The sequence below is a fragment of the Halyomorpha halys genome, unplaced genomic scaffold (assembly GCF_000696795.3).
Source record: "Halyomorpha halys isolate HHAL.00 unplaced genomic scaffold, Hhal_1.1 Scaffold439.1, whole genome shotgun sequence".
Lineage (NCBI taxonomy): Eukaryota > Metazoa > Arthropoda > Insecta > Hemiptera > Pentatomidae > Halyomorpha > Halyomorpha halys.
Window position 1 is genome coordinate 267,246 of NW_027110938.1, and position 19,009 is coordinate 286,254.

Below are 19,009 nucleotides of genomic sequence, written 5' to 3' on the forward strand. Positions count from 1 at the left end.
CAGATAACAAAAAACCTTAATAAACGACATATTGTTGAATTCATGGCTAATTCCTTTATACATAGCAATATATATATATATTTATTAATTTAAATTATTTGAGTCCTTCAAAACAATTATTATTCAATTTTTTTTCCAAAGGGCGTTTGTGTATACCAGTTTATCAATTATCTTTGTATTTATAAAATATTATTACCACTGAAACCTATAATATAATAAGGGATACTATTTAGTAATATGATCATATAGTAATATAAAAGTATTTATTTACATTTATATTTATTACATTGTGTATGTAATTTATAGGATAGACGTTTTCATAACTATAAGTAAGTTACAATTATGAGCAATAATATGACTTTCGAAAATTTGATGTTTATTTAAATTGTCGACGTAAAATTTCACTAAGCACTCACAAACAGTCACCGTGTATTGTGCAATAATACATAGTGAGTTGTGTTAGCTCAGCTGATTAATATCTCTTAGCAGTATTTCTTTTGGCTTATCATTTTCAATACTGAATCTTTTTTATTGAAAAATTACATAACAGATATGAGCTCCAAAATCAGCTTCATTCATTTTTTTTCTGAATTGTCTTATTTTCTATTTTCCGCATGTTCTCGCTACACTAAATTTTCAAAATGGTGGTAAAATTGATTAATCGTTTGGTTCAAAACCAGGTCCATTTAAAATTTAAATTCCCAGAAAGCTAAAACTACTGAAGTAGTGAAACTATCGTGAAATAATCATGTAGGTTAACTCTTTCGATACAAATAACAAACATTTCTCAAAACTGATTGAAATGCCAATAAGATGTTTTTTAGCTGTCTTAAAATTTTTCTGAATTCTAATAGAGTTGGTTTTGAAGCTACACGCCTCATATTTTAAATTTATTGAAGGAAGTTTTTTTTTTTATTATTTATTTATTGCTATTTACAACTGTACATTATAATACATTTAGTAAATATGATCTAAGTTAAATTGGAGTGTTACAGGCTTAAAGAGAAACTACCCATTGGTAGTACTCTAATGACATTTTACATTAGCTGGTCTCGTGGCCATCTTCTTTTCTGGCGCCTCGGAGGATAGTCAGGAATGGAAGAGGATGCAAGGTTAGAAACTAGGGGGTTTGAGTGGTTAGAGAGTTTATAATGGAAGGAGTGGTATCTGGTTCAGGCTAGATCGGTTACATAGGGAACATTAAGGTCTTTATGTATGATTTTATTTATGACAAAGTAAGGAGCATTGAGGATTTTACGTAGGATTTCGGATTGTAAGGATTGAATACGAGAGGAATTCGAAGGTTTAGTGGAGCCCCAAGTCAGTCATGTAGATCAGTCTTTTGTAATGTGTTGAAGTTTAGACCGTTTGTCTAGTAAGTGCTGTAATAGTCGCAATAGACGTGCAGTTTTCATTCTTTTCAGTCTCGTGTGAGGATTCAAGGTTAATCGCTTGTCCAAATGTAGAACGCGAAAGTAAATTTGTTAAATAAAAAGGCAAGAATATTTCACCAATTTTAATTTATAAATAATATATTCTACGTTTCGGCTTTCATACAATGTTAAGGAAAAAAAAAATCATGTGCACATTCCAGTACAGAATCACTGTCTGGAATTCCAAAGATAGGTTATAAAATGGTTATCAGGATAACTCCGGTTATAATTTTGTTCTGATAACTTATATTATTAATTATAATTTTACACTTTAGAATTGAGTATTTATAATACAAATGATTTATATTAAAAATTCAATTAATATTTCTTAAGAATATTAGTTTATCAACAATATCTGCATAATGTATGTTAAAACCATTAATATCCGTTTATAAATTACGCGAATAATGTAAATTTTTTAAATAATAATTTTTTATAATAAAATTGATTCTATTATTTTTAAAACATAGAATAATTCTAAACGTAAAATAATAAATGTTGCGACCAACACATCGTTTAATGAAATGAAAAATCGATTGTATAACATATGTTTTTATTGTTTAAAAAGCATATGTTCTCTTTTGTTTTTTACTGTAAAAAATAAAATATACACCTTTTGAGTCTTTTGGTGTGCACACCAATCGGCTTTTATGCTTATTCCATCCGTAGCACAAGAGCCCAAGAGGAGAAAAAAGACAGTTATCTTACCCCAGTTTTTAATTACTAGCCAAAATTGATGAGTCTGCTGAGTATAGGTAAGGGGGTAAAGAATAGTGGCTGTTTCAAAGTAATAAAGAAACCTAATTTTTCATTCAGAGCTCTATAACTTAAAAAGTAGGAACAACACAAGAAAACCTAAGAGAACGTCATTTAAAGAAGAGTAAATTTGCTAAAATATGAGCCCTAATAGAGTTATTTACGTTAAATAGTTTTCGAAATATAGCTTTTTAAAAAGCAACATTTCATGAAAAATGTTGTATGGGACGTACCAAAAGATCAGTAGTTAGTGAATTTATTTTGAAAAATGTATATCTCAAAAACCATTTGACGTAAAGATGTCTATTAGCACTCAAATTAAAGCTAGTTTAATGAGCTATAAAGTAGTTTATATTGTTTATCTTCGTAGGAGTAATAGTTTTCATGAAATTTGATAATATAAATTGATTTATAATTGTTCGGACAATTTTTTATTTGCCAAATTTATGATATGTGAATATCATAAAAACTACTACCCCTAGGAAGATAAGTGTCATAAACTACTTTATAGTAAGTTAAATTTCCTTTATTTTGAGTGTTGGCGGACATATGTGCGCCTTATGGATCTAGAGATATATTTTTCCAAAAATCAAACATTTTATACGAACAACAAGAAATTAACATTTTGTGAGTTTATTTTGTCAAATATCATAAAAATTACTACTCCTATAAAGATAAACATAATTAACTATTTTGTAGTAAATTTAACTAGCTTTAATTTGTGCGCTGGTAGACATCAGTACGTCCAATGGTTTCTGAATTAAAGTTTTTCATAAATCAAATTTATTGTCTGAACAACTATAAATAAATTTATTTTAGTAAATATCATGAAAACTACTATTCCTACGAAGGTAAAGGTCATAAACTTCTTTATAGTCCATTAAACGAGCTTTAATTTGAGTGCTAATAGACATCTGTACGTCACATAGTTCCTGAGATATAGATTCCTCAAAATAAATTAACTAACTACTAATCTTTCAGTAGATTTTTAAGAATTTTTTCTTTTTAAAAGCTATATTTCGAGAACTATTGGACGTGAATAGCTCTTTTAGAGCTAATACTTCAGCAAATTTACTCTTCTTTAAATAATGTCCTCTTAGATTTTCTAGTGTTGTTGGTAGTTTTTAAGATATAGAGCTCCGAATGAAAAATCAATGTTTTTTTTAAGTTTTTGAAACAGCCGCTATTTTTTAATCCCCCTACCTATACTTGGCAGACTCATCAATTTTGACTATTAATTATTCATAGTTTTCATTGAAGTAATTGGGGTGAGATAACTCCTTTTTTCTCTTCAGGGCTCTTGTACTAAAATGGCAAGGTGGGCAGACATACGTCTTTTCCATATTACCTTCACGAGGACATAATCTATCAATCACCCACTATGATATATAAACATTTTTCTTTTGCTCTAGTTCAACCTTTATTAATTTTTTGTAATAATTTTAAGTTTGCTTTCTTCTTTTTTTGTTCTATATTTTGTTTTCCTTTATTATGTTCATTTATTTTAAAACACAATAATAACTAAATTCGGCTGTTAGTTTCTTTTGTTTCCATTTTTATTCACAGTTGGGCTAGCAAGGGTTCCTTTTGAACCTCTACCCGCCGTAACAATATAATTAATTTATATTATCAAAAATTTTAATAATACAATTAATTTACAAACTGATATGAAGAGATATTATGTAAATATTATTTATAATCTAAAATTCAAGAGTGTATCTGTTTTTTGTTTTTTTTTTCAAGTATATATTTATATAATACTCACTCACAGCCTCCCCCCAGGCATTTTAGAGACCCGATAGCCAATGGGTGGCACTCACAAAAATAGGCGTGGGAGTGACAAACCCACCCTATGAAAACCACGTCATGAAACGCGTGATGTATTTCCTTAGTACATCACGCGATGCCTTGGACTTCCATGGTCTGTCGTGCCAATAAGAATAATAACATTTTTTATTACAAGAAGAAGAACAAAAACTATTCAAACTAGATTATTCTAAAAGGTAGCCTAGTAAATTATTCAAAATATTATTGGAGAAATTTGTCGGGTGGTGCGGTCAGCAAAGAACAACATAAATAAACAAAACCATATTTATTTATTTTATGCCGAAGTTTCGACCTGAATGTCAGGTCTTCATCAGGGGTTATATCGTAGAAGGCCTCTACGCAGCATAAGTCGTCTACGCCATAACCCCTGATGAAGACCTGAAACTCAGGTCGAAACGTCAGCATAAAATAAATAAATATGGTTTTGTTTATTTATGTTGTTCTTTGCTGACCGCACCCACTGACAAATTTCTCCAATCATTAATCTACAGTCAACTATCTACACCTCATTATACAAAATATTGCTTAAAAAAGAGCAAAATTTGTCTTTGTTAAAACCATTTTTAACGGGTTTTCAAGCATATTTGTTTTGTTTAATATGAAAATTGGCCTTGCGGGAACATTCCTAATATCATCATATTTATACTAGGATATATCAACTGATTTCATAGTGCCCTATGAAAACCATGTCATGAAACGCGCGATGTATTTCCTAAATAAATCACGCGAGGCCTTGGATCTTCACGGTCTGTCGCGCCAATTTTAAAATAAATAATAATAATAAAAAATCAAGAGTGATATTAATTACCAAAAATTTAATCAATGTCACTCTAGATTTTTAGAAATCAATTAAACCATTTTGATAACTTTTAATAAACTACTCTGCTTTGGAATTCGAGTTACTGAATCTGGAGTTTGAGTTTGCAAATAAAATTTTTATTTTAGTTTTTATTGAAGAATTCATGCCTTCTTCAATAGAAGAAACGTAGAACACATTATAATAAATTACAATTTGAGAAATATTCTTGCCTTTAAATATAGTAGATATTTCATTACTTGTTATTTTCTGATATAATAAAATAAATAATACAACAGCGTTTTAATTCTTTACAACTAGTGTAAGAACCCACACGATATGCTAGCGTGACTGGTGGTCGACACCTTGCATCATTTTCATGTAATTATGAGCCAAAATATAAACACTCCATTTTATCAAATAATCGATAACACAAAAACTGAGATTCATCTACCTTTAGAGGTTTATTTTCGATTTAGTATAGTAAAAATATACACTTAAACATAAATTGTATGTCTAAGTAATTAAATTAATAAGTATCTGATAAAAAGTGTAAAGGTTGCCTCAAGGGGCTTCTACATGTTGGCCAAGCCATGGCGAACTCAGACAAGCACGAGCATGTGGATGGGTGGCTTGGCTGGTACGTGTTGGCCTAAGCTCGTTGCCGATCCGTCGAGAATCTTTTTTTGGACACAGATCAAAGGGGTTCGTGAGAGCGCTCGTGTAGCATCTCCACCATTGTTCTTTGTCTAGTTGCAACTCAGAGCTGTTAGGAGGTTGTAGTTAAGTTTTATAATAAGTTTTTAATATTTAATCTTATTTATTTATATTTAATTTCCTTTCATTCCTTTTTTTTGTAATATAATCCCAGTGGAATGGCTGAAACCACTTATACGTCCGCCATGCTTGCCTCTCTGAATAACACTGACATGTGGACAAGAAAATGAAATTAAATATATATAACTAAGATTAAATATAAACCTTATTATAAAAAGTAACAATAAACTCCTAACAGCCCTCAGTTGCAACTAGACAAAGAGCAATGGAGGAGATGCTACACGAGCGCTCTCACGAACCCCTTTGATCTGTGTCCAAAAAACCGACTCTCGACGGATCGGCAACGAGCTTAGGCCAACTCGTACCTGCCTAGCCAAGCCACCCATCCACATGCCCGCGCATGTCAATGTACAGAGATTAAGTACTTTGTAAAGAAAGGTATGAAAGCAATGGAAATTCATTCCGACTTTCCGAACACACTGGAGGACTCTGCTCCTTCATATTAATCTGTTGCCAAGTGGACCAGCGAGTTTAAATTTGGTCGGGAGAGCTTAGATGATGATCCGAGTAGTGAACGGCCAAAAAGTGCTACAACCCCAGAATTTATCGTAGAAGTGCATAAAAAGGTCATCGAGGATCGTCCACTGAAAGTGCGTGAGATTTCTGAAGCTGTAGGGATGTCATCTGAACGGTTATATCATATTTTACCGAAAGAATTGTGAGTGAAAAAATTATCCGCAATATGCCGCGGCTCTAGACGCTGGACCATAAACGCACCAGATAGGAAATGTCCGAATAAATCTGGCCTGTTTTCAGCGCAACTAACAAGATTTTTTGCGCCGGTTTGTGACTACAGATGAAACTTGGGTCCACTACTGTACCCCAGAGACAAAACAGCAGTCAAAGGAGTGGAAACATGCTGAGTCACCACAACCAAAGAAAGCAAAGGTTTCCCTTTAAACCCCTGAAGGGGCTTTTAAATGTTGGCCAAGCCGTGGCGAACAAAGACATGCGCGGGCATGTGGATGGGTGGCTTGTACGAGTTGGCCTAAGCTCGTTGCCGATCCGTCGAGAGTCGGTTTTTTGGAAACAGATCAAAGGGGTTCGTGAGAGCGCTCGTGTAGCATCTCCTCCATTACTCTTTGTCTAGTTGCAACCGAGAGCTGTTAGGAGTTTATTGTTACTTTTTATAATAAGGTTTATATTTAATCTTAGTTATATATATTTAATTTCATTTTCTTTTTTTTTGGTAATAAAAATAATATAATCCCAGTGTAATGGCTTAAACCACTTATACGCCCGCCATGCTTGCCACTCTAAAGGCGGATCCACATGTTGGCCGCACGCCACGAATCGGAGGCTTGTACAAATGCTCGGTAAACAAAGAGCGGGCCATCCATATGTCAGTGTTATTCAGAGAGGCAAGATGTTTCACTTTTATTTATACAATTTATAATTTATTTATTTCTCTTCCACTTCATAAGCAATCATACAATCTGTACCACTTATTTTACCAGCAACAAAAATATATTCATTTATCGGATAATATTTCCACATATAGAGGTTATCAGAATATAATTTAGAAAATAAATAAATTTTCCTTTAATTTTATAAGTTTTGTATCAGAAAACAACAATTTTTTATCATCATTCTCTCTTTCATCACTTTCCTCTCCTCCCCAACTTCCAATCTTCAAAGCTATCCTGGGTTGCCTGCAATCTTTAGTCATTTCATTATTCAGCTCTTTAATAATAAGACACAAGAGAAAATGTTCAGTCATGGAGTATCAATAATGTTTCCAACTCGATCAGAAAGAAAATATTTCATCCTATTTTGAAATAGGCCGTAGACGAGATTTATGCCTCGGTTATATTGAATAAATTGCAAACTTGTGGCTTAGCTTCAAGAAATTCAAATGCACTAGATTTAAAACTAATTAATTATCAGAAAACTATAAGATCTGGAGGTAGGACAACAAATAATTCTGATGGAAGCAAGTTAAATGATATGAAAGTTGCCCTCCAAGTTATAGCCTAAAAAAAAAAAGCTTAGATTTTTAAAAGTTCTATGAGATTGCTATTGGATGAACACAAATCATAGCATGAACTTACAAGAATGTGGAAATATTAATAATGTATTCATATCCTTCAATTGCAACATTAAGAAATTAAAACTGCATCTTTGATGATTAAAACTGCACCACCGATTGTTATATGCAATTAATAATTAAAATTCATAAATATAAGAGGAACGAAACCCCAAGAATTATGTATTCATGTTGGAAAAGTATATGCATTTTGTTCCCAGTTAAAATAACCTTTTGTCTACCTTCTAATTTGCCACATTTTAGGTATATATTTTTTTACATTATGTATTATTAATTTAAAAATAAATACATTTATGTTTTAGCTAATATTAAATTTACTAGTATTTTCAAGTGTTTCTTCCTATTTGCTCTATCTTTAGAATCTAAAACTCAAATATCAACCACTGAAATATCCTTTAAAAATTATTTTTTTATTTTTTTTTTTTTTACTTATTTACCTTATTAGGAATCATTAGATGAAAAATGACATATAAAGATTTTTAAAAAAAAGTGAAACAATTGATGAAAAATACAAGACTTATTATTATTATTTTTTTTTTTTTTTTTCGTCCAAGACTTCCATTGGAGTCCTATACTGCCTAACCATGGTTGGGGGTCAAAGTTCTTCATTTTGTGGGACCGCCACTCAATGAAAAAAGTCAACATCCCAGGCTGGATTCGAACCGGCACCGCCAATAGACATCAAATTGGTAAAACTGTTTCTTAACCACTGAGCTATGGGCGGCCCAAATACAAGACTTATGGTTAAAAATTCTTAATTTTTTTCTAAAAAGTGTCAACTACGAATACTTTTACCCTAATTATTTGTATACTATTGATTATTAATTAAATTAAATTACATTGTTAATATAAAAGTTATCTCTTATAAATTAGAAATAAATATTAGATATAAGTTATATTCAGCATATCATATTATTGTCGTTTTTACTAATTACTCCATTTGGCTTATATAACTTTATAGTTTGTTTCTTTCATTCTTGTATTCTTTGTATATTTCATTAATTCAATTTTAATTAATTAATTTTCTTATGAAGAAGATGGTCCGGGTTAATGCAGAAGTATAGATGACTATCGGTGTGTCCCAAGCAAATGCCACTCAAAATTTTACAAAAACGAGAAGGAAAAAATTTCAATAACAACTATACAGTGTATTCCAGCACTTACATTACACTATTTTTTCTTATTTTTTCTACATATTCAATAGCTCTAAGGATAATTTCTCCAGAATTTTTTTTTTCTTTGGCTTGATAAGGGTGCGACAAAATGTTAGCCCAGTAAGGGTGCTGTGAAATTTTTTTATCCCAAGAAGGGTATCATGGCAAAAAACCGCACTTTAAATTTTAAAAATTTTAATTTGACATACGAAATATTTATTAGTATCATTGATAGGACACTTTTCGGTTAAATTTAATTATTTTTTAAGTTTTGGGTAAAGTAATAAAACATTAAGAATGGGTACTTTAAAAAGAAATGAAAATGATAAATTACACTGAAATAGAATTATTATAATAATTATTTAACACCAATTTAAATTGTTGAGCCTTTTTTATGCTCAATTAGCCTTATGAAATCACACTGACCTCACTTAGTCTTCCAATCCTGAACTTTTTGCACAGATTTTTAGCATCTTCGGAGTGACCTATGTCGTCAAAACACTCTGTACCGTCTCCACCCGCAGCATTCATCAGCACTTCTTCGCCTCCAGGATGCTAATGAATTTCAAAAATTGAAATATTATATATATAAAAAAAACAAAAAAAAAAAAAACACATTTTATCCATAAAAAGAAACAAATTATAATACCTCATTTAAAAAATTGGTCAAATCGTGGACGTATCCATGAATTACGATCCAATATGTACCATCTGAACCATCGTGTTTCTTGATTTCATCCCAAGTATAGACTTCCATTGCACTAGTATATGCGGTGAGAACAATGTAATGTTACTTCTACAAACTCCTCACAGTACACTAAGGGCTGCATCCTTGGAACACAAGGATATTTGAAGTCAGGAGATTAATCTGATGCGCATAATTTGAAATTGTAATTCCAATATTACCTTATCATTCTCAAAGAAATGTAATTTCAGAAAAAAAAAAGAAGAAAAAAAGAATTGTGACATCTATTGAATTACATTATCTAAGTACAAGACGTACAGTGAGCAAATCTGAATCTCATATTCAAGTTTTATCATTCATAAACAAAACATATTGTAAATAATAAGTTCTACAATTTTATTGAGGAAAATAAAAATTCAAGTAGATCAAATAAAGTAATATTAAAAATTGTATTTATTTCCTACCCCTCCCCCCAGTAAAAATAATTGTTATCAACAGATTTAAATGTATTATTTGTTTATAAGTAAGTAAAATTAAAATAGATTTAATTGTCATCAATAAGCCTGCATTTTAAAAGATAATTGCACTTCTAAACAACAAAGAAGAATAAAATAAGAAAAACAGGTAATAAAACAGGTACGCCATTGCAAGAAAATTCTGTTTCAGATCCAAAGTTTAAAATACAAAGTATTAAAAAAAATTAATAACATATATATAATTATTAACAAACATATATTCCAACTAAGGTGCATTAGTAAAGCCAGAAAAATGTTTATAAATTTTATTAATTTCACACCTACTCCCCATTTGCAAAGTCATTGTATCGTTAGTATTAAAGTATTGTTTAATCCAATTGGAAATTAATATAATTTTATTAATAATTTAAAATTTTATATATTAAAAATAATTAGGTTATAAAAAGATAACATTGCAAAAATAATTTTTTTTTTTTTATTGGAAATGACAGCATTTCTTGAATATGATAAATCACTTTTATAGAACACTGGGAATATCTCATGTCTGAAAAATGGACCATAAATATATTTCCTGTTTATCCCTAAAGAAAGTATATAGCACTAAATGAAATTAAAATGATACGTCTTGCTTATCATGAAGAATAAGATTTTCACGTGATGAAAAATTTGAAATATGTATTTTTTTTTACATAAATATGTAATAAAAACATAGACATAATTTATTTTAAATAATTTAGTTATTAGGAAGTTCTCTAAATATTTTCCTATATATCCTATAAGAACTAAATGAAATTATAATGATGGGTCACAACTAATCATTAGAAAAGAGATTTTTATGTGATAAAAATTCAAAATATGTGTTCATTTTTATAAAAATATGTAATAAAAACATAGAGATATTTAAAACAATTCGATAATTGAAAAACTCAATTTATATCCCTATATATCTTACCAGCACTAAATGAAATTAAAATGATACATATTATTATAATCATTAAGGATGAGATTTTTATGTGATGAAAAATTCAAAATATGTACAAAAATATCTTTTTAATAAGTAATAAGAACAAAGAAATATTCAATTTAAAATAATTCATTATAATTTCATTCATTATTAATTATAATATTGAATGAAATTATTTATATTATTTATATTATTACCTCACTACTAATCATTAGGGATGAACTTTATATGTGATAAAAGAATCAAAATATGTGCTTATTTTTTATATAAATATGTAATAAAACATAGAAATATTCAAATTAAAATAATTAAATCATTAGGGAATTCATTTATGTTCCTATTATATCTTATTAGCACTAAATGAAATTAAAATTATATATTATAAATACTAATTAGAGATGAGATTTTTATATGATACAAATATCAAAATATATATTTGTAATGAAAACATGGAAATATTCAATTATTGTTGTATGTCCACTAAAGTAATAAATGCATACTTGAACATAAAAATTCCTATGAATATATCTTTCTGTACACTGTGCATTTGAGGCATGCCACTTCGTCAGAGTAAACTGTGCCCTTTTTCTTTCAACTTTAATATGACACATGGGAAATATGAAAGGCATTCCTTACACTTATTGATAACAAAATTTATCAAGAAAGGCTTTGGTGGATGATTCAACAGTTTATTAACAATAATATTTTCAGCTTAAACATTCTTTTAACATTTAGTCTATAAACATCTAAATTGATCAGTTGCCTATTTTTCATTTTATTATAATCATATTACATGTATAAATGACCATATTTTTCAAAATATGAAGAAGATAGTCGGGGGTACAGTCAAAAAGGAATGAAAAATAGTAAACAACTATTTATGTGCCTAAATATTTTTTAACTAATTTATTTACCTGTCTAAATTGTCGTTAACTATTTTTTCTTCTTTTTTTTTTCACACCCTTGACCATCTCCTTCATATTATATTTACAGTTTCACTGTCAATTTCCTGAAGATAATTTTTTTTTATGAGTTGTTTCATTTGTCATTATTTACCTTATATATTTTTCTCAAAAGTTTTTTGAAGGTAAATGATTTATCTATTTTATTGGTGAGAATTTCTACTTTTACCTAAGCCTGGAGTAAATCAAAACATATAAACGACATACTTGAACTCATTACTGCAAATGCCAGATGTGTTATTTTGCAGAATTTTTAACACATTTCCTTTGTGTTTCATAGTTTTTATACCTTGTAAAATTACATCATGTTTAATCTTTCTTGTTCTGTTGATCTGTTTAAACTGTTTTTTCACTACCCAGACAATATAAAACATTGGAAACACATTTAAATGGTTTTACCCTGAATTCCCTGATACATTTAGCTACTATAGTTTTAACACTAGACTTTATTTTAGAAGTATCAAATGAGATGTTACGACCAACTAAGGAAATATCAAAATTTGTAATAGAAAATATAGAAGAGGTAGGGAAACTGTAGTAGAACTAAACTAAAATACTAAGTTAAAAGAAACTGGAATATTAGAAACCATTGAATTCCCTGAATATTAAAGAAGCTCAGAATTACATCAAAAATATTTAATTACATAACACTCCAAATTTATTTTAGTCTTGCCAGAAATAATTTACTACAATCTGCATTATATGGATTGATTTTTATTTTATAATTTATAAAAATTTTCATTTTGATTTTTAAAAAAAATTGTATAAAGTGATGAGGTAAATATGGAATAAAATATTCAAGTATACGTAAAATCTGTGAAATAAAAAATAGGTACAAAATACCATACAAATTAGGGAAGGAAGTTTCCAACAGTAATAAAAAACATTACAATTTGTAAATCCAAGACAGATATTCAAATCTACATAACCTTAGACTTTACCTTGCAATTGCAGTGAAATCATAATTAATTATTGTGACTTGGCAAGAATCATACATTGAAATCCTGAAAAGAAAAAAAAAAATGAAAATGATATCCCTGAAAAATCATTGATTTTGAAAAAATATTAACAAATACGTACTCCATTAAATTAACATATAAACAAATTACTTTTAAAATTATTCAGCCATATCTATTAATATTAAACATTCTACAATAATATTATAAAATGATGAGATATTAAGGTATTAAAAAAAAAATTGAGGTTTAAAGTAGTAGTGAAAAAATGTCCTTGGAATATTGAGATAGCCAAGTTTTTATAAAATTTGAATACTTTTATAGTAGTTTTCATAGTTTAAATCTTAGCAATTATACAAAAAAATCTTGACAAATATGGTCTATTAGACCATGACCTGAATTCTGGCAGTTTTGATTTAAGATATAATTTCATTTAACAGTTAACTGATATGTATATTGTAATATGCTCTTTTTGAGTAAATAGTATATTTTTGATGTATAAAGGGTTTTGATTTGTTTTATTTTATGTATAATTTTAATATTGCTATTTGTTATTTTAAATTATAAAGCAAGCTAACCAGTTTTCTTTGTCTAAAAGAAATACATTGTATTCCAAACAAAGCCAAGATGGCGGTAAGTATTCTTCAGTCAAGTCCGTTGAATCAAGGCCATGTGAGCAGATTCAAATATCATAAAAACTATTTTAACTCTTCCCATCATAATTGAAAATACAGTAAATTAAAGGAAAAATAGAAATCAAGAAATAGTGCAAATGAATAATATTCAGAAAGTAAATCATTTGGAAAAATCCCTAACTGTTGTGCGACAATCGATGTTTACATGTAACCTCAAGGCAGGTTTTGTTTTTGAAGAGAGAGCAGTTGTGTCTGTGGCGCCAAGGAGAGATGGTCTCTCAGTATGAAGAGGTCGTCGTCAGTTTCTGTCAGGAAGGAAGCCATTTTTGATGCTAGGACGGAACAGTGGGATTGAGAACAAGGAAGGCGCCAAAGAATCAACAAAGGAGGATCGTTAGAAATAGAGCTTGGTTAGTTTGGTTATAACTAAGTTAGAATATATTTGTAAAACAGATAAAATTTAATTAATTGAAATTATTGTAAATGCCTGTTCTGATTGTCTAGTAACCATACGCCCTGAGATTAAGAGTCTTTTATATTATTAAATTTGAATAAATTTTATTATCCATTTGATATTAATGTTCTTAATTTGAACCCAAGTTATTCTTTCATATTTGAAAAAAGTTTAAAAACGATTCAGATTATTTTTATTTTATTTTTAATATTTTTAAAATTATTACAATATGTTTTGGGATTGGGTAGCTGATCGGTAAGGCACTGTCCTACAAACTCCAAGAACCTGAGACGAATCGGACTGTGGCAGATAATTATTTTCTGTATCAATGTAGCTGTGAGTCAGCCCTGTTGGTCCAGGAGCCCTTCGGGATCCACCTAGCCTCATAGAGTGGGCACCCTAGACTGGGTAAAGATCTAGTGGTCGAGTGTGATTCTGACCAAATCACCTCCTTGCACAACCATTGGTCTAGTAACAGTAATTTCTTACAAAGAACGGCACTCTTTGAATCTTCATTTTAATTTGACCCTTCATTTCAGATTTAATTTTTTTTTTTTAAATATATCTTTTATTTTTTTATCAGGTATAATATTAATCATACAATAAAAGATGTTTTCTCATGAAAATTAGATCTCAGTGATTTTTTTTTTCCACTTTCTTTATTCCTTTGTCACTTTTTTATTGTTATATCTCTGGTTAGATTTAAATTTAAGAATTACATTTTAATGTTCTTTTAGTGAAAAAAAAAAATCAATATGATTCTTAAATATAAGTCTATCCAATCATAAATAAAAAAAAAAATGGTAACTAAAAACAAGTGTTCTTCAACGATTTTTTTTTTTTTTTTTTTTTTTTATTAAATAGAACTCAATTATAAATAATAAAGGTTTCTGCAATAAATAGACTTGAGTATATGAAAACAAAGGAAAATATTGAAACACTCCGAAGAAGATGCACTCAATTTTTATTTCATATTATGTTACAAATAAGAACCTTCCATCATGATCTCAACATCCCATTTATTCTTGATCTCATACCATCCAAATTCTCTTTAACAATTTTAAGGTGTTTTTTCCCCTCAGAAATTGCTATATTGATGCATTAAAAAAAAAAAATGTGAAATAATACATGTGAATTTGTGAAAAACAATAGAAAAATTAAAAAAGAAAAGGAAAAAAAATATTTTTTAAAATAAAATAAAAACCTGTAAAAATATACAATAGAATAAAATATAAAAATATATATTAATAAAGAAATTGTCACTATTGACAAGTAATGCATTAAAATTATTCCCAGATACATTTTTGGAATCAATTAAGTAAAGTGAAGTAAGTGGAAAACTAAAAAAGAAATATCTGACTGTATCTTTTCTTAATTATTAATAATTAATTCTTTCTTAATTATTAATAATTAATTCTTTCTTAATTATTCATTATATTACAATTAAAATTAGCTATATATTTGTGTGCTTAGTTATAGATATTATTTATTTTATATTACTAGAGCCTTATTTTTATCGTATTCTTTATCATCTTGTTTTATTCTCATTATTATATTAATTCACTAATTCTAAATTTTCGGCATTATTTTCATTTCAAAGACCTTTCAGTTATTTTTTAATAATTTTTTTTTTCTACTTTATTTTCCTTTTTGTATTTGTTAATTGAATTATTAGTTTTGTCACTAGAGATCAATTCATATTGTACTATACGGTAAATGGAATAAGTCATTGCACTAAAATTCTGTATAAAATACAGAGTATCATAAAAAATCAATAACATAAAAAATAAATCTGGGTACTTTATTACTTCTATTACTTTATTATTCCCAATAGCTGATTTTGATTTACCAAATGACCACATCTTCCTGTATTTTTCCTTAACTCGACATAATTATTTATTATATTACAATTAAAATTTGCTATATATGTGTACCTAGTTATAGATATTATTTATTTTGATATTACTAGAGCCTAATTTTTTTCATATTCTATAACTTCTCGTTTTATTCTCATTATTGTATTAATTCACTAATTCTAAATTTTCAGTATTATTATTCACTTCAAAGTCCTTTCAGTTATTTTTATTATTATTTTTTATCCAACTCATTTTAGTATTTTTTAATTGAATTATTATTTTTAATACTAGAGATAAATTTATATTGCACTTATCGAACTAATAAATAGGTAAATGGAATAAGCCATTGCATTCAAATTCTGTCTCAAATGCAAAGTCTAAAATACAACCTTTTATAAAAAATCAATAACATAAAAAATAAATCTGGGTACTCTCTTACTTCTATGATTCACAATAACTGATTTTGATTTTCTAAATGACCATATCAGCCTGTATCTTTTCTTAACTCTACATAATTATTCATTATATTACGATTAAAATTAGTTATATATTTGTGTGCTTAGTTATAGATATTATTTATTTTGATATTACTAGAGCCTTATCTTTATCGTATTCTTTATCATCTTGTTTTAATCTCATTATTATATTAATTCACTAATTCTATATTTTCAGCATTATTATTCATTTCAAAGACCTTTCAGTTATTTTTTACTCTATTTTCCTTTTAGTATTTGTTAATTGAATTATTATTTTTATAGTAGAGATCAATCATATTGCACTTATCTAACTTATAAACAGGTAAATGGAATAAGCCATTGCATTAAAATTCTGTCTCAAATGCAAAGTATAAAATACAGCCTTTTATAAAAAATCAATAACATATATATAAATAAAGCAATACTAAATTAAGAAAAAAATTATTAATAAACCTATATTATTTCAACTAAGGTGCATTAGTGAAGCCAGAAAAATGTTTACATTTTCCTCCCCACCCTGGCTCAGATGTTAATTGAATTGTTGAAACAGTCAGAAATGGATCCACCAAAGTTGCACAGGGCAATACTTGAGGGGAATATAAATTTAGTAAATAATCTTTTATGGGATGGCCATAATCCAGATGAAAGTTATGTGGAATCGAGCATGACTACTCCGCTCCTTCTAGCTTCTTCTCAAGCTCACATTGAAATATTAAGGTACTTATTTATAATACTCATATATTTTTAAAAAGAAACCTTTATTCCTTAATATTGCCACTTATCTGTATTTTATAAATACAATGACAAGTTTAAAATAATTGTTACAAGTGATTAATAAAAAAATCAAACTAAATTTATTTAATTTGATTATTTTTTTATGATAACTACAAATAATATCAAATTAATATTAATGACAACTTTGCTTTAAATAAAGCTACTATAGCAACTTTTTAAGAAAGGTTTTATCATCTAAAGAATTTTGCTGAACTAACACTTTATCAACTTTTGTTTATATTAAAGGTCATGATCGATTCAAGGTTAGTTTTTTTACAATTATGTGACATGAAATAATACTAATAAACAACAATAATAATTTTATTATTATATTTTTTTTAATATCAGAATATTATGCAATCACGGTTGTAATATGAACACGAGAACGATTCATGGAGAGACTGCACTCCATTTGATCATATCATCGAAAAGGAACTTGGACGATGGAATAAAATTGTTACTTGACTACGGATGTGATGCAAACATTCAAGAAAATCTTTATGGTCAGACTCCTTTGCATGCTCTAGTTAAACATCTGGTTGCAATTGGAGATTATACTGAAAATTCTATGGCTACTTTGAAATATCTGATTGAAAAAAGCGATCCATTTATTGGAGACCATAGCAATAGAACTGCATTGCACAGGGCATGCTTTGCAAAAGCCCATCTCTTTTGTATTCAGGTAAAACAAACAGTTATATTAAAAAATTATTTATTTATTAAATAATTTAAATATGAAATAAGAATTTAACACTATATCAATTGCAGAATGGAGAAAATATTTAGGACTTAGTTATATTTGGTTTTCTTTTATTGCCTATGCCAATGTTTCAACCAAAGCCATCATCAGAGCTAAAATTAAAACAGAGATACATGATATAAGAGAAAAAAAAAAAATTACAAAAGTAAATAAAATAAAAATCAAATAAATAAAAGGAACACAACTAAAGAAAAAATAAGTAATAATAATAAATAAAAAATATAATATAAGCGATAAATACATTTGTAATAATATATTTTGAATAAAAAATATTAACAAAGTATGATTATTTCCCAATATTGTCTACACCATTTATTTTATATTTAATTATACTCCTCTTATTTATTCAAGTTTTTTTTAACTTATCTTTTGTATCTATGTTTCAATTTCAGATGATAGTCCATATGGTTGGGTTGAAACAAAGAGATGTACAAAAAAAATAAAATCAAATATGATGAAATCCTAATTGTTTATTACGTAATATACCAAAAAATTGACCATTTACTAGACAGTATATTAATTTCTGTACTTGAAATAATAATTATAAATTTGTTTTTATAAATATAAAAAAAAAACTTATTTTCTCTATTATGTAAAAAGGTTTTTAGTGATCAGTGATTTTTAGTGTAATATTTTATTTTATAAACAATGTTTAATAAATTAGAGTAAAAATTAAAATGCTGGGATAAAGAGTTGAAACTTATTTATTTTTCCTGCTTACAATATATTTCAATATATACATACATTGTAGTACAATTCAATATATAAAATTATACAATCTGAACTACAGAATCCATTTAAATTACAGAAATACAATTTGGGGGGAAGGTTTTCCAGAGATGGGCAAAAATTAGCTATAGATAAAGTTGCCATGGATACGTCCCTTATTCATGAATGAACCATTGATAAATAAATATCGTATCCATGGCAATTTTAGCTAGTAGTTTCATAGTTTCCAAACTCAAGGGGTACCCACCTAGCAACATTTTATTAAAATAGTTATAAAAAGATTTAGGAATTATGCAGGCATTTGTAATTATATGAACATTTTAAAAGATTATTAATAAAAAAAAACTGTAGCAATCTTGGGACTGGCTGACAAAAGTGAAACTTCTGGAAATGAAATAATTAATGTATTAATATTTTATTGATAATGATCAT

General features: G+C 28.0%; 2 protein-coding genes across 2 annotated transcripts in view; one reads left to right on the forward strand and one right to left on the reverse strand.

Moving 5' to 3' along the window:
* The window catches only part of LOC106682753 (cytochrome b5), a 106,805-nt gene extending 97,145 nt beyond the window's left edge, over positions 1-9,660 (reverse strand). The window contains exons 1-2 of the mRNA XM_014423785.3: positions 9,500-9,660; positions 9,277-9,405 (exon numbers count right to left, since the gene is read on the reverse strand). Coding sequence (XP_014279271.1) covers positions 9,277-9,405; positions 9,500-9,607 — 237 coding nt within the window. The 5' untranslated portion in view covers positions 9,608-9,660. The remainder of the gene's footprint in view (positions 1-9,276; positions 9,406-9,499) is intronic.
* LOC106682752 (26S proteasome non-ATPase regulatory subunit 10) overlaps positions 1-19,009 on the forward strand; it is a 34,448-nt gene that overhangs the window by 8,860 nt on the left and 6,579 nt on the right. Inside the window, exons 2-3 of the mRNA XM_014423784.2 lie at positions 16,787-17,031; positions 17,437-17,770. Coding sequence (XP_014279270.1) covers positions 16,841-17,031; positions 17,437-17,770 — 525 coding nt within the window. The 5' untranslated portion in view covers positions 16,787-16,840. The remainder of the gene's footprint in view (positions 1-16,786; positions 17,032-17,436; positions 17,771-19,009) is intronic.